Below are 15,059 nucleotides of genomic sequence, written 5' to 3' on the forward strand. Positions count from 1 at the left end.
GGGTGCCAACTGTGAAAACAGAAATAAAATATCGAGGCTGAGTACCCCAAAAGGAAATACACTGAACACGGGTTACAAAGGAACATACAAAGTACCTTATTTTATACTGAATCCAGTTACAAAAACAGAGCAAAATCAGTTAGCTATCGGCCCTCAGTACAACACAACGAACTCCAGCGTGGTTCAGTGTGTTCAGTGAGCGACGCTGTACATTAGAATGCATTCGCTTTTTATACATTTGGTGGGCGCGATGTCCAGCCCCACTTCGGGTTAATATTCCTTTTAATACATCACCGATCTAGGGTTTGTGCCAAGTCTCAAACAACCGCATATAACTGGTTTGCCTTTAATACATGTATCAACAAGCCTATGCAATAACTGTGTATTCTAAAGTTTTCCATGCAGGCCTTCTTAAACATTAATACAATGTAGTTAAACAGATGTTCTTCGTTCAGTATTTGAATACATTGTCTCAACATATGCTCGTGGATTAGTTTCATTGCACGAGTAATCCTTCTACACATACGTCAACGAAGGACAAGGTCTCAGTTCACGACCTCAACAAGTGGCCTGCAGGCAAATTACACATTAGCTATGTACAGAGGTCAAAACGGCCATGTTGTATTCTGGAATGACATCGTCCACCATTTTAGCTCACAGGGTGACTTTTACACAACAAATCCTAAAATGGCGGTTTACATGGATTTAAGGTCAGGACCTTGCAACACAGATTTCTTTCGCAAGCGACTTTCGAGCAGCTTGGCGTAGGCCAACATTAATATATTTATTACAATAGGAGGCACGATATACTTTCTCTTTCGACAAGACTTCTCAGGGTTCCCTTCCCCAAGCTTAGGCCCCTTTCGTAAATAAACAAAGTTCTCCCAGTCCGGATGTACTTTTCACTGTATAGTTCTTACATGCGGTAGCATCAGAAACTTTCGAGAATGCTGGGCTCTTCGCTCTTCCCAAGCGCGACCACTCTGACCTTTAACCCCTCTCTTTATTGCTTGTACTTCCTTTTAAACTTTTCACCTTCAGGTGCTTCCTGCACCCCATATTGCTCTCCTTTGTTTCCTTTGCTTTATCGTACACACTTGCACCTTCCTTTGCTTTATTTTATCTGTATGATACCTCTGGCATGCGTTCCTCTTTACAGCATGCACACTTGCACCCATCCATTTCTTTCTTTCCAACCTTTCCCTTTCAGGTGCTTCCTGCACCCCTTCTTGCTTTCCTTTTTTTTCACTGTGCACACTTGCACCTCCTTTTAGTTTATTGTCTTTGTATCGTGCCTCTCGCACACTTCCTTTCTTTATCGTGCACACTTGCACCTGTCGGTGTGTTTCTCGTGCCTCTTGCACACTTCACATGTCTCTACTGTGCTTTATTTTCTTTCAGTGCCGCTAGCGCCTTTTCCTTCTTTGTTTTCCCTCTTTCTGTTATTTCTTACACGTTCTGTTCTTCTTATGCTTTCTCTCTTTCTCCATTCCATGCTCCTTTCCAAACTGTGCCTTTCTCCCACTCTGCTCTAGTTAAACACACACTCCCGAGTTTCTTTTTCTTTCTTTTATGAAACTCACTGGGCAGCGTCGCGTTGACATGCGGTCTCCCTCTGGATACGCGGGGTTGAGATCAGGGTCTCACCACCTGCCCCTCAGACACTCAGGACCGGCACTGGTCCCAAGGGAATGAGCACTTCACATACCGTTGCCAGAAGGATGCAAGTTGCCTCACTCCGGCTCCTTGGAGGCACGTGTTCCTAGCCACGCTGCAGCCCCTCACAAACACCAGGCCAGCGTCTCGACACACTGCTCTCCTCCAGGCTTCAGTTACTGCTGCTCTCTGCTCCATGTCTTCACTGGTACAGACAGCGTCTTCAGCTCGCTTGCTGCGTCTGGCAGAACTCCACCTTATATAGTGTAGGGAAGTGTCAAGTGGAGTCAGGTGTGCACAGTTGGAATACAGCACCTGGCCTTGCCTGACTCCATTAGTGGGACAGCCTAGTGGTAGCTTGTAGTAGTAGTAGGCCCTGCCTCGTTTCCCAATGCTTTTCCTATGGGTACTACTCATTGATCTTAGTTGCATCTTCATCATCTCAGTTTTTGTTGGAAATGGGTAGGGGGAGATGGGGTGTGATTGAAAATACCCCATGAAGGCTGAGGGAGAAGGGGTTGGGGTATTCTGGGAATGGGGGACTACCACGTCTCGCCATTGGGTATTCTCCTCCCAATCCCTGGGGACCCTACACCCAGGTGATCCTCCTTCCCTTGTCCACCTCCAGGGGCAGGATCCAAAAGCGATGGCCCTTCCCTGGCCACCTGAATTGAAGATCCAGAGGGAGTCGGTGGGAAAATACCATCAGGTTTCTCACAATATGGAGGATAATTGTATCTTTCTCAAAGGAGCCATGGATAATAGAAATACAATGTGAGGTTTGCAATTTATACCAGGCCAGCCTTTTGGGATGCAGAGAAAAAGCTGTTAGATTATTGGCAAGAGGGTAATCAAAAAACTGAGGATTCAAGGAATATTTTCCATTGGAGGGTTTTCAGGTCAGCTGTTGATCCAAAATCTACAAATTAATTTGGCTTTTAAAAAATATAAAGACAAATATACAGCCGATAGTTCCCCAAGCCAGATGGATTTGGACCTTTTTCTTGGCAATTTCAAGATAGCCTCTCTTTAGTTATCTGAAGCTCAGGCTGCACTACCGTTGACTGTTCATCTCAGAAGACTGATTTTTCAGGTCTTGGTTTACCAGTAGCTTTAAGCTAATCAGATCAAGCCCTACGTCACCAGTGAACTTTATTATACCTGCATAGCAAATAGAGTTCTTTATGTCCCTTAATAGAAAACGGGAACCTATTACCTTCTTATAAATTTTCCAAGGAAGCTTCTGCACGACCTGGAGCGTGGCATCCCAGTGGTTTGTTACGCAGAGGTAGTCCAGAATTCACAACCCACTGGCTATGTGAAGGAGCTATTACTTGAACCGAACGTATCAAATAATTTCTGTTGTATACTTTCAATTTTTCCTTTGTAAGCTTACAGTTAATACGTATCCAAAGCAAAAATCACATTTACGTAGCACAGTAAAAAAATAACTCTTCATACAAACCATAGCATTTCACATAGTTTAATTTCCTTCAGTTGTAGAGTCAAACGCTGCAGTTGTGACGCAGCAGCAACATCAATTATCCGAAGAAAAGGACCTAAAAACTGCCCTACAGCAAAAAGTGTCCCTGGACTCGATTCTAGCAGCAGAGGCACCAGAACAGCACCCCCCTACTCCTGTAAAAGAAATCACAGGTAATAGTTTGCCGTGAAAATACTACCTTTTTGTGCTTGCATATACACCCACAGTCTTTACCATGAAATATGTGACTATATGTTGTCATTCTATATATTTTTTTTATTCTATGTTTACTTATCTATAATGTTTCTTTTTTGTAGAGCAACAATGACACTTTGGGTGTCCAATTTTCTGCAGAGAAACTGGTCCCCTGTCCCTTTCCTTTTTAAAGGTTTTTTTGTTACTGTCAAAAGTTTTTGATACTGCAGAGTGATGGTGAATATTTTGGGGTCAGATACCTTAGAACAAGTTCTCTATTTTTGGGGGGCAAGAGCTGAGAACAACTTGCATATCGCATCCCGTCACTTGCGCCAAAAATAGGAGCACCCAGTCTGCAGAAAGTATTTGCGGCCAGTTTATCAAAACTTTGCCCTTGTTGAAAGAAATGAAGCTAATTATTCAGCACCAATTTTGCTCCTTGGATTATATGGATTGGAGGAAACTGGTTTAGCCCCCAAAAACGTATTTAATCGGTCAAAAATGAAGCAGGCAGTTTTATTGACTATATCTGCTGCGTGACATGAAAAGAAATGTAGTAAACACATTTCTTTTACGTTATGCAGCAACAACGGTACAAAAAAGAGCGCATGTGCAGTATGGATTAGGGTTAAATCTGTTTGCTCCGTTCCATATTGTCCAAGCATTTGCTCAATTGTTAGCACCGGAGCAAATGGTAGATAATCTGGCCGCACACTGTGTGCATTTTAGATGTAGACCTTCAGATACACGTTTTCACTTCCTTTGCACATTTGCGCAAATGGGATGCGCTTCGAAATGCACAAACATCAGTGACCTTCCCATGCACGTGTGTGGACTAGGTGCAGGGGAAGACACAATGCATGCGAGGTTCATTTCTGAGCCTCTCGTGTATTAAGAGGGAGAGCAGCGGTGTGACCCACTGCTCTCACACTTGCATGTCTATCCTTTCCCAGTCACAGCCCCCAGCACCCAGTTTTTGAGAATAAGATGACCTGTGCTTTTCTTCAATGAGCCCCAAAGGAAACCAGCACTGGCAAAGCCAACAGTCTGGGCTTTTGTAAAAGCACTGTCTCAGCGCATGGCCAGTTGGAGAGCCTGCGCGTGTTCTGGGGCTCTATGTCCAGCACGAGTTCAAATGTGCAGTGTAAAGGTATATGTGCAGTGCAAGGGTGTGTTTGTGTTGGTTACGAAAAGTGTGTCTGTGCATGTGTTGCACACGTTTGGGGCGTTTTGGGGAATATGCACAGTGTGAGCATGTTTTGGGGTGTAATTGCAGTAGGAGTATATATGAACAGTGTGCGGGAATATGAACGGTGTGTGAGCGTTTGGACATATGTCCTGTATGTGCATTGTGTGGGTGTATCTGCAGTGTGGGCATGCATGTATGTTGCTGTGCTTGGAAAGGATAGTTCAAAAAAGCAAGTGCCTCACAATTTAGGGGTGGATACAATCCACAAAACGAGTACATTCTGATCAGAGGTTAAAGCAGCCCAAGTGCAAACTCTGTCCGCCATTTAGGGCCCAATGACAATGCGAGGATTCCAATTTCTAAAGGAAAAAACTGCTGTAACAGAACCAAGCGTTCAAAAGCGACCCTTAAAACACTGTCCTCTGACTCGCGTCCTTGTTGCTTGCTGATAACACAATCACAGTACACAATGGGCATTGCAACCGAATAGTGGCTACACCTCTTCTACGAACTGAATGCCATTAAACATAAGCATTGGCGTTTCCAGTGGTTTATTGCAGTTTACATGCATAGGCAAGAATGCAGGAAACACTCGTCCAATTCCTCAATGTACACCCTAGCATGCAGTATGTCAAATGACGCCTTCCTCCTTTCCCCAACGCTCTCAATGTCAAGGAAGGGCATTTGAATCAAATAAATAAGTAGCAGTATTTACCACATGTGTATTTCAGTGGTCAAAGCCCTAATGCCACAGTTGTGGAAGTTCGTATTTCGGTAGCTCCTGCCAGGGGGGGGGGGGCTAGTAAGAGGTTCTGAGAACCAAATACAGCTCTTGTTTGCAATCTCATACGTGCCAGTTTTATTTTTTTAGTGAAGGAAAACTGAGGTGGTCACGGGAGGAAATAAAAGTCGTCAGCCTTTGTCACATAAATGTTAGTGTTATATTGTTAACATGAGGCAGTCTACAGGCTTGTGAAGCACTGTCAAGTTGAAGTACAATGGGGATGGGAGAGACAGAGCGAGTGAATGTGAGACAGTGTCTGTCGGGTAATTGATAGGCATTAGGAATGAGCACAAGTGCAAAGAGGCAGCTTCAGGGCAATGGTGGGCAATGCCAAGGTGATGTATGGTCGAGTGAGGAGAAATGTGGAGGTGTAGTGGGACAGGGGACAGATTGCGGTGGTAGGGCAGTGTGAAGGGATATCAGATTGAGAGAGTGGCGAGGTAGCATGCCCAGGTGGGCCTATGTGAGGGAATGGACAGTAGGGTCAGGTCAACTGTAGTTGGACGGAGGGGAGGTGAGGTAGTATCAGCCAAAGAGCCACAGGGTTAGGGCAAAGGGAGACTGTTTTGATACTGTGAAGCACGAAGCAGTGATGGGTGGATCATGAAGTGTAGGTGAAGCAGCTTGTCGTGATGTGAGGCTGTGTGGTGATGGCAGTCACTGTGAGGAAATGGGAATCAATCTGATTGGGTGGGAGCTAGTTGCAGTGGATGAGGGCCTGAATATGAGTGCATGTGAGGCTGCATGATCGCGATCGTGAAGCAGATTATGGGAGTAAGTCTAATGGAATGGAAAGTGGCAAGCGATTGCGGATCAGGGTAAGGGGAAGTGTCATGGTGAACAAAACAAAATATCTGTGTCTTATGTGACAAATCCCTAGATGTCATCGCTTTTCCCCAAGGGGGAGCCCCTTCCCATGAGGCCAGGGAGGAGAGGCTGCTACCCGATAATCCACAGCGGGTGGATCTCATGGGGAGAGACTCCCCCTCTCAGGATAAGGTCAGACATTTAGAGAGAGCGCAGTATGACCCCCCTCCCAAGTAACCCTCTTAACCCTACACCTGTGGTGCAGCCTATTAATATACCCAACCACCCCATGTACCTGTGTAGCACTAGTGACATAACATCCACTAAGACGAAGAAGGACCCAGACTACCCAAATATTACTTACATTACAAAGAATGAGACGAGGAGGAGGTGCAGAACTATAAAGATCACTTTCAGAAGTAAGTGTGAGCATTGTAGTTCTCCACTAAGGGCCACTACCAACACCAACATAAAAACCGAAGTTGAACTAAGGAATTTGTCAGGCTGTCCCTTGAAGTGTCGCAAATGAGGAAGTGGTAGGGTGTGGAAGCAAGAAGGGGTTGCTGACCAGGATGCTGACGAGATGGTAGAGACGTCCCCACACGGTCTGGTGTTGAAGGACTGACCTAGAAGCTGGCACCGAAGAGGTGCAGACCCGTGGAGAAGCTGGACCGTGTGGTCAGGAACAGACGCACCGTCTGCAAGGGAGCAGAGACTGCAGAGCAGCCGCAGTAGCTCAGAAGGTGAAGGAAGCCACGAAACTAGAGAAGGAAGAGCCCGAGGCCAACCGGAGCATGCCGGCGGAAACCCTAAAGGTTACTGGATTGCTGGACTGTTGGTCGGGGCAAGTCGGGGAAGACTCAAAAGAAGTTAATAGGGCAAGACCCACAGAGCAGGGGCAAGAGGGGAACCCCTGGTGTAAAGAAGAACCTTAAATATCTAATGAGAGAAATACGGGTCCGAGACCCGCACCTACAAGAGAAGACAAGTATAAGTCATCTTCTTCATGGCAGTACCTCGCAGGAGAGTAAATTGGTTCTGCCAGAACAAAGCTGTAGAGAAATACGGGTCTGAGACCCGCACCCACAAGAGAGGAGGAGTATAAGCTTTAGATCCACTGTTCAAGCACTGGTAGTATCCCGCCTGGATGGGGGAAATGCCCTCCTCGAAGGTCCCCCATTGTACTCACTTGTGCCCCTGAGTAGTGTGCCACACACGGCTGCAGGCCTCATCAAGGGTCTACACAGATACGAACACATCACCCCGGCCGTCATCGACCTTCACTGGCTCCCACTGCACGCACAAATCACCTTCAAGTCTTGCTGCATCATCTATAATGCGGGTCGCCCTCAAGTCAAGTCACCCAGCTACGCCGTGGAGAAACTCAGCCTCTCTGGTGGACAGTTCACCACCAGAAGCCAGGACATGTGCAGACTTGAAATCCACTGCTGCAAAAAGGAAAGGACCAGAAAACAAGCCTGCTCTACCCACGCTCCAAGACTATGGAACCTCCTTCCCGTCAGCATCTGACTCACCCTCACGCTCCTACAATCAGAAAAGAACTCAAGACCACCTCTTCAAGGAGGCTCTCCTCAACAACTAGGCCATCACATCGCCCCCCAAGCCACCTGACTCACTAGACGCCATCTGCCCCCGCTCTATGTGTACTGTTGTTACCTCTGAAAAGTGCTCCGTTATGCATCTTTACTGTTGTATACCTCTTTAAAGTGCGATGTTGCTTGAAGTTAGGTCTGTGCTCAATAAATACCACAATAATAATAATAATAAATAATGATAATAATAATAATAATAATAATAAAGAGGCAATGTGACAGATTCATGGGAATAGAGGACGATTCTGAGGGTTAGTAAGAGTTAGTGTTAGGGGATGTGAGATGGCGAAGTTGTGGGGGCAGTGCAGGAGATCTGAGTGAATAAGACTATTAGAAATGTACCACTTTGTGTCCGAGATAATGATAAATGGCAGTTGCTTGCTGGCGTACAAACTCATCTGACTGGTTTGTGTGTTGTGATGAATCAGAGATGATTCCCCCAAAAAACCTGGCCTGGGAGCCTTCTCATGTGTCCAGGGAAAGACAGACGCTTTCTGATCCTGACCCTGACCCTGGGGTGGTGTTCTGCTGAATGATCACATGAGGGGGGAAACCCCCTTTTATAACTTTCCCCGAGACACCACCCTTCTAATGGCCTATTGTAAAATAGAAAAAAGTTGGAGAAGATGATTCTTATATTGTGGACTCCAAGTCCCACAAACCCTAAAGTACTTGGATGAAGAAGAGGGCTGCAGAGACATAGAAATACACTGTGCAATTAATTAGTGGAACTGACCCAGACCTGAGGGAGACTTGGAGGCATAAAAGGCCCCTTCAGATGCAGGCCAAGAGAAGAGAATATGGAGAGTATCTGCAGTAGGTGGAGTAGTTGTGAACCCTCCACGTTGCAGCAGAAGCAGAATCTGGAGAAAAGAGACGCCAGGACCACTGTCCAGTATTGAGCAGTTGCTGGTCCTGAGAGGGTCTTTGCCTCTAGAAGCCTTAACTGCAGAGGACGCACAGCAGGAAGCTTTGAATCTTGAAGCCTTCCCCTTAGAGATGGGAATTGCAGATGCTGCGCAGCAGGTAGCATGAACTTTAAAAGTTTTCCCCAAAGTAAGACTGGCTCCGGTGGCAGGCGAGCAGCGGAGAGCCTCTGGAGCAGAGGAAGCTCCTTTTTCAAGTGTTGTGGGCAGCGGGAGACTAAAGGAAGCAAGTTAATTAACCGCGAGAAGCAGCAGAAGCAGAGGACCTGGAAGCAGCAAGGCGAACGGATGCACACGCCAGAGCCGGTGAGTTCACTAAGAGATTGTGACACCAGAGCGCTCTGTAACCGCTCGCTTTCCATATCTGGGTGCCTTAACATTAAAAACAATACAAGCAGAGGGAAAGTTAACAAGAAACTTATTTTTAAATACCGAACTAACATAAAGCAGATAGATCATTATTTTGTGAACCAGGTTGACTTAAAAAGAAGCAAGTGGAATAATAAGATAAAAAGCCAGCAAAAAAGGGGGCAATAATAAAATAACTCAATGCAAACAACTATTGCCCAAGCCAAAAGAGAACTATAACAAGACAAGTTAAAAAGAACAAACAATGCCAAAGCCAAGAGGAGGCAAATGAGAATCTGAATCTTTGTTAAACCTATTGCCCATTTGTAAAGAAGTTCCTAAGAGGAACTGGCTTAAACCTACATTGCGAGAGCCAAAGAAGTGTCAAAGTGAGACAGAACCATTGTCATCATTTGGTTGATGCAGAGTTGCGGAAACTAGAGTGGCAGGAAGGCAGCCCTTCTAGTGGAAGGTATTTGTAATGCTGGAAATGCATTTGAGGGACAGGGCCTCCATATCATGTGTGTTCTGTGTTGTTTTCTGCACAGGAGTCCAGATGGGAATCCTGGCAGTTTAGCTCTTCCGCTTTGTGGTCGTGGTGAACAGAGACCCTTGGGATACCCTTATGGCACCCATGGGTGGGGATACAACCCTGTGCCCCTAGTTCATGTTTTTTGCACCTGTGCGTGACCCACAGAGCAGGGTATGGGCTGGTGGCAGCTCCATGCTGATTTTGACAGGCACTCTGAGTATCCTCCCTTTTGCGGTACCCACGCCCTGCCATAGGAATCAATTGATTCCTGATAAAAGGCAAGATGGCCCCTGTGGCCTCTGGGTTTCTATTACCTGTTACCTTGTTTTGCCAAAGTCCTGGGAATCCCTGACTCTGTCTCTTCCCCTGACTGTCTGTCTGGTATTGTGGGAAGGTCCAGGCCAGACTGGCTGGAGCTTTCCCCGTGACTGTATGTTGTCGGTACACCCTTGGAGTGGGGCCTGTGTGAATAGAGTGTGTGACCAATGTGCAGTTTATGTTATGGATGTCTGATTTCTGAGTGGATGACACAATAAATGAGACAGCCCTGCCTGAAACTGACATGAATGCAGTGTCGTGTGCTGAAAGGCTGGCTGCTTGCCCCAATTCACATTCCTTGTTATGGGTGGAAGTGAATGGGCTGAATGCACTGTGAGCCTGATTGGCTGCCTGCCTGAATGCCCTTCTGTCTTATTGGCTGACTGAGCTTGGCGGCTCAGCAGAGTGAATGAGGGACAGATGTGTATATCTGGGGACCTCTCACTTCGCAATGTATTCAGAAGCTGAAGTAGAAATTCGAAGCTCATCCTTGAAGCCCAGCGGGAAGAAGAAGGTTTGCTGCTGCTTTCTGTCAATGAAATCTAAAAGCTGTTGAGTCTGTCGAGGACTGATCCAATAGAGGACCTGGCTAGGAGACCTCTCCCAGAGCTATGAGTAAACATCGTACAGAAGCTGATCTTCATCGAGGCACCTTGGAAGTCAGTCCCGAAAGGCTGTCGACCGGAGACGGGTCCGCCAAGAGATCTTGAAGTAAAGCACCAGGACATCGAGGGTGTTGAAGTCCATTGCTGTCGACTGGGGTTTGGAAGATTTCTGTAACAGCTGAAAGCCCGTCGAGCCGTGTTGTCCAGAAGTGGGGACAGCTTGACGCTGTGCTGCTCGACGACATGAGCCACAACGCTCCACCTTGCCTAAGAACATTGAGTGAAGGGCTCCCTTGCCATCACCGTTGACTGCTTTGTCCCGCCGGACAATGTCGAGGTCGTCGACAACCGAGGAAAGCCCCCCATTTGCTTTCCCGCCACCCGAAGTCCACAAAGACGCTGACAAGTAAATATCTGAAATCCAGCCATGGTCGAGTCCCGATCGCCGACACCTGACGCCCGGGCCTAGGTTCTTCACTGAGTCTTCTTTGCTGCACCAAACTCTATGCATCGAGGTGCACGTTGCATCTTCCCAGGACGTCCTCGAACGATTGTCGACGAGCACCGCGAAGATCGAAGCTGCAGTCTCAACGCCATTGTTCACATTTCTTAGAGGAATCTGGAGGCCATGTGGCTCCTGCTTTAAAGGGAGTTCACTCTTGTGGGATCTGTCAACGAACCTTCGAAGAAACTCTTCTAACTCAGGTACATTTGGGTAGTTGAACATTTGTGCCAGGAAACAAGACTATTTAAACATTAATGGACTGGGCTTGTTAATGCTATTTATTACAGGTTGCCCAGGTGGGGGGTCCTCTCACAGAACTGCTGAAACACTTTTTTGGGGTTGCTGTTGGCACTCTTGTTCAGAGGAGAATTGTCTAGTATTTCAGTGCTGGACTGCCCCTGGGCAGGACAAAGACTGATATGCATGTAAATGTCTTCTCTGTGAAAGGGACAGTGAGCTTAAGACTTGGTAGAGTCACTCCTAGGGGTTATTCACCCAAAAACAGGTAATTGGGCTGTGTTTGTGCTGGTAGAGAGATTCCCAGACCCCCCCTTGTTTCACCTGATATATAGTTAGGGCAAGCTCTCTGTCTTGCTTCTCATCAGCAGGGGCGTTTCAAGAAGACCCAGTTGCGTCACTGGTCCGTAAATATGGTGGCCCAGGCTGGCTGTGACTGAACCCCTTTGAAGGTAGGAGTCTTTATGATGATTATTGTTCATATGAGTATTAATGTCTTGTCACATTATTTAAGTTCGTACTCTTAATAATGTCTCTTTCTCCCTTATAGGTGATGGCAGGCCAGCGGATCCGTTGCGCCGGTGGAGGACTTCAAAGTGTTCTCAAGAAGATAACCAGTTGGGATCCAAAGGTAAGCGCTAGATGCGATGGCGTGCGACCTTAGCGAATGTCTCTATTAGGTTTCTAACCTTATTTGTTCCTTCCTCCTGCAGGTGTAGACTGGCGGCGCTTGGAGAAGAGTTGTGGTGCGCGGACCTGGCGGCGGGTGAAGGATGCCTGCGACTGCGATAAAGCTGGCTGTGTAGAACTTCGGAGTTGGTGTCCGAGCTGAAGGTCAGGTAAGGGGTGCAGTCGGTGGTTGTATTCCACGAGCCAGGTAAGTACACCCTGGACGATCGCGGATGGAGTCACTGCGAGCAGGTAAGAGACGCTTCAGCGAAAATTCAGCTGGTTCTGATGGAAAAACGGGTAAGTAGCGCCTCTGCGATGGTTTGGCTGGCTATGCAGGTAAGCTGCTTCTCCACGATGGTTTCGCTGGACGACAGGTAAGATGTTCCTCTGAGATGGTTTGCTGGAAAACGGGTAAGAGGCTTCTCCCAGATGGTTGCACTGGAAAACAGGTAAGATGCTTCTCAGGCGGCGGTGAGCGTTACGCTGCTTAGGCAGAATAACGCAAAGCCTAGGCCTGCGGGCGGGGCAGGCTTAAATAGCCTGGCCCCAGCCACGCCCTCTTGCTCTGCTAGATGGTTCCACCCTGCCACTCCCAAATGATGATGCACGTGCAGCTTCATTGATTCCTATGGCCACACCCAGCCCAAATGCACGTGGTTGACTGATGTGAGATGGAATGACACAAGCCCAAGGGAAAAAGTGTGCAGAGTACACTTTATGAGCCTGGCGCCAAAGGCACCAGGACTGGGTCCAACTGGACCCTTTAGGGGATGTGAACCAGGGTTCCTGACCAGTGGCCATGACAGAACCTGTTGCCTTCAAGAGGTTGGTGGTGCCCAAGGTTTACAGGCCCTTGCTGTTGCAGTTGGTGCATGAGGTGCCCTTAGCTGATCATCTTGGGCCCAAGAAGACTAAGCAAAGGCTTTCTGCACATTTCTACTGGCCCCAGATCGGAGTAGAAGTGGAGTCCCATTATCAGACCTGTCCCACTTGTCAGTTGTCTGGAAAGACTGGAGGCAGTTTCATTGCCCCACTGCAGCCTTTGCCAGAGGTTGGCACACCATTTGAGAGGGTTGGATACTATTATCATCTTGATTTGTTTTTCCTTTATGTTTGTTTTTTGACCCATTCAACAAATGTCCTGATATACATTTATTTTTGATAATTGACAGTGAGAGCGCCAAAAGCCTTGATGACGGACAATGTCCGAAATGCATTGGCATAATATATTAATGGGCGCTGAATGATTGCATGATGTCAGAGCCTCAGTAATAAAACAGAAGATACAATCTTCATGATTTTACTAATTGAGTATAGAATGATTATTTTGGAATGAACTAATAGAACCACATTGCAACAAATTTGGATCTACTCTGGTTGGAGAGCAAGGGGGAGTACACCTAGGACCAGATTAAGTTCTGATTCCTTTTTGTCTTGTTCATTTTCACCCTGTGCCAGGGTGTCAAGGTGTACCCCAGATATTGAATCAACAAATATTCAAACTAAGAAGAAAAGACTTTAAACATACAGCAGTGCCCACCCTTTTCAACTCAGTCAATGCCTATTGTTAGTAGAACCCTTTCATCAGATAATGTGTGAGGTAGAAGGAAGGAGAAATAACTGACCATTTTATTTCTTTTGCTTCTGAAAGCCCGTCTATTGTATAGGGGAGATGTAGATCCATCAGGTGCACGCAGGACACAAATTGTGATTCCCAAAAGTAATTAAAATATTGTATTAGAAATGGATCATTCCCATCTAACAGGCCGGCATTTGGGAACTGCTAAAACCCAAGCACAAATTGTGAATCGATTCTATTGGTCAGGAATTTATGCAGATATAAAGAATTTTGTGAACACCTGTGCCTTGTGTCAGAAATCTGGTGCTCGAATACCGCCTCCCACTCCTTTACAACCTTTGTCTATTGTAGAGGTTCCCTTTTCCTAGAATCAGGATGGACATAGTCGGTCCATTAGAAACCTCATAATTAGATAAGAAATATATATTAGTCATTTTTGGTTATGCAACCCATTACCGCGAGGCGTTCCCGCTATGAACCAACACCTTACAACAGATTTTGAAGCATTTACTCCCATTCGTTTCCAGAACCGGATTTCCTAAAGAAATTCTGACTGATCAAGGGTCTAGTTTGAGTAAACTCATGGCCGAGGTAAAAGATATTCTTCAGATTAAGACCGTACATACCATTAACCATCCCGAGATGGATGGATTAGTGGAGAGATTTAACCAAACCCTGAAACACATCTTAAAGAAATTACTATCAGCGGATGGAAAAAAATTGGATATAATGATACTGTGGGCCCTATTTGCTATCCGGACAACTCTGCAGTCATCAGCAGGAGTTTACCCTTTGAATTATTATATGGAAGAGAACACAGAGATGTATTAGATATGCTATGTGAGACCTGGGAAGAAAGGGAGGGGGCTAATATTCCATTATCCCAAACAATATGGCCCGAGCAAAGGAACATCAGAAAGAATGTTATAACAAGAGGGGTGTGATGAGATTTTTCTCGGTAGGCCAGAAAGTACTACTTCCATCCTCTGAAAATATGATGCTTTCTAAATGGCATGGACCCTACAAAATTTTAGAACAAATGGGACTGTATAGTTATAAAGTTTCTCAGCCCGACACACACAACGAAATTTCATCTGGCTAGGTCGGCAGTAAAGTATTTGTTTTTTGTTGTTGTAGGGAACGGACTAGTTCGTCCTCAAACTGAAAAGGTTAAAGCTGTTATGGAAATAACAGCTCCAAATACTAAAAAGGAATTGCAGGCCTTTTTTTTGCCTCGTTGGTTACTAGCGTAGATGCATTCCATATTTGTCTTCCATTTCTGCCCCTCTTGCTGATAAACTTAAAAAACGCAGGACCCCAAAAACTTAAGTGGTGTCCGGAAGACAAAACATGTTTTGACCAGTTAAAACAAATGTAATGTAGTGAATCTATTTTGAAGGTTGCAGACTTCAATATACCGTTTATCATGCAAACAGACACCTCACATATGGTATTAGTAGATTTCTTTGAATATATTTGGCCGAATGGTATATTTGACCGAATTTGGCCTGTACCATTCGACCGAATATATTCAAACATATTGGATAATACACACCGATCATGAGGACCAGGGGTTGCGGGGGCGTCCCGCGCTCACCATGACCATTGTG

At 46.1% G+C, this 15,059-nt stretch overlaps 1 protein-coding gene across 3 annotated transcripts in view; it reads left to right on the forward strand.

Moving 5' to 3' along the window:
- The window catches only part of RSPH10B (radial spoke head 10 homolog B), a 765,802-nt gene that overhangs the window by 649,064 nt on the left and 101,679 nt on the right, over window positions 1-15,059 (forward strand). For 2 of the 3 annotated variants that reach the window (XM_069645637.1, XM_069645638.1), the window contains exon 20: window positions 3,154-3,312. The exons of the other annotated variant lie outside the window; for it this stretch is intronic. In XM_069645637.1, coding sequence (XP_069501738.1) covers window positions 3,154-3,312 — 159 coding nt within the window. The remainder of the gene's footprint in view (window positions 1-3,153; window positions 3,313-15,059) is intronic. 3 annotated transcript variants of the gene reach the window in all.

The sequence above is a fragment of the Ambystoma mexicanum genome, chromosome 2p (genome assembly GCF_040938575.1).
Source record: "Ambystoma mexicanum isolate Mex_15411 chromosome 2p, UKY_AmexF1_1, whole genome shotgun sequence".
Taxonomy (NCBI): Eukaryota; Metazoa; Chordata; class Amphibia; order Caudata; family Ambystomatidae; genus Ambystoma; species Ambystoma mexicanum.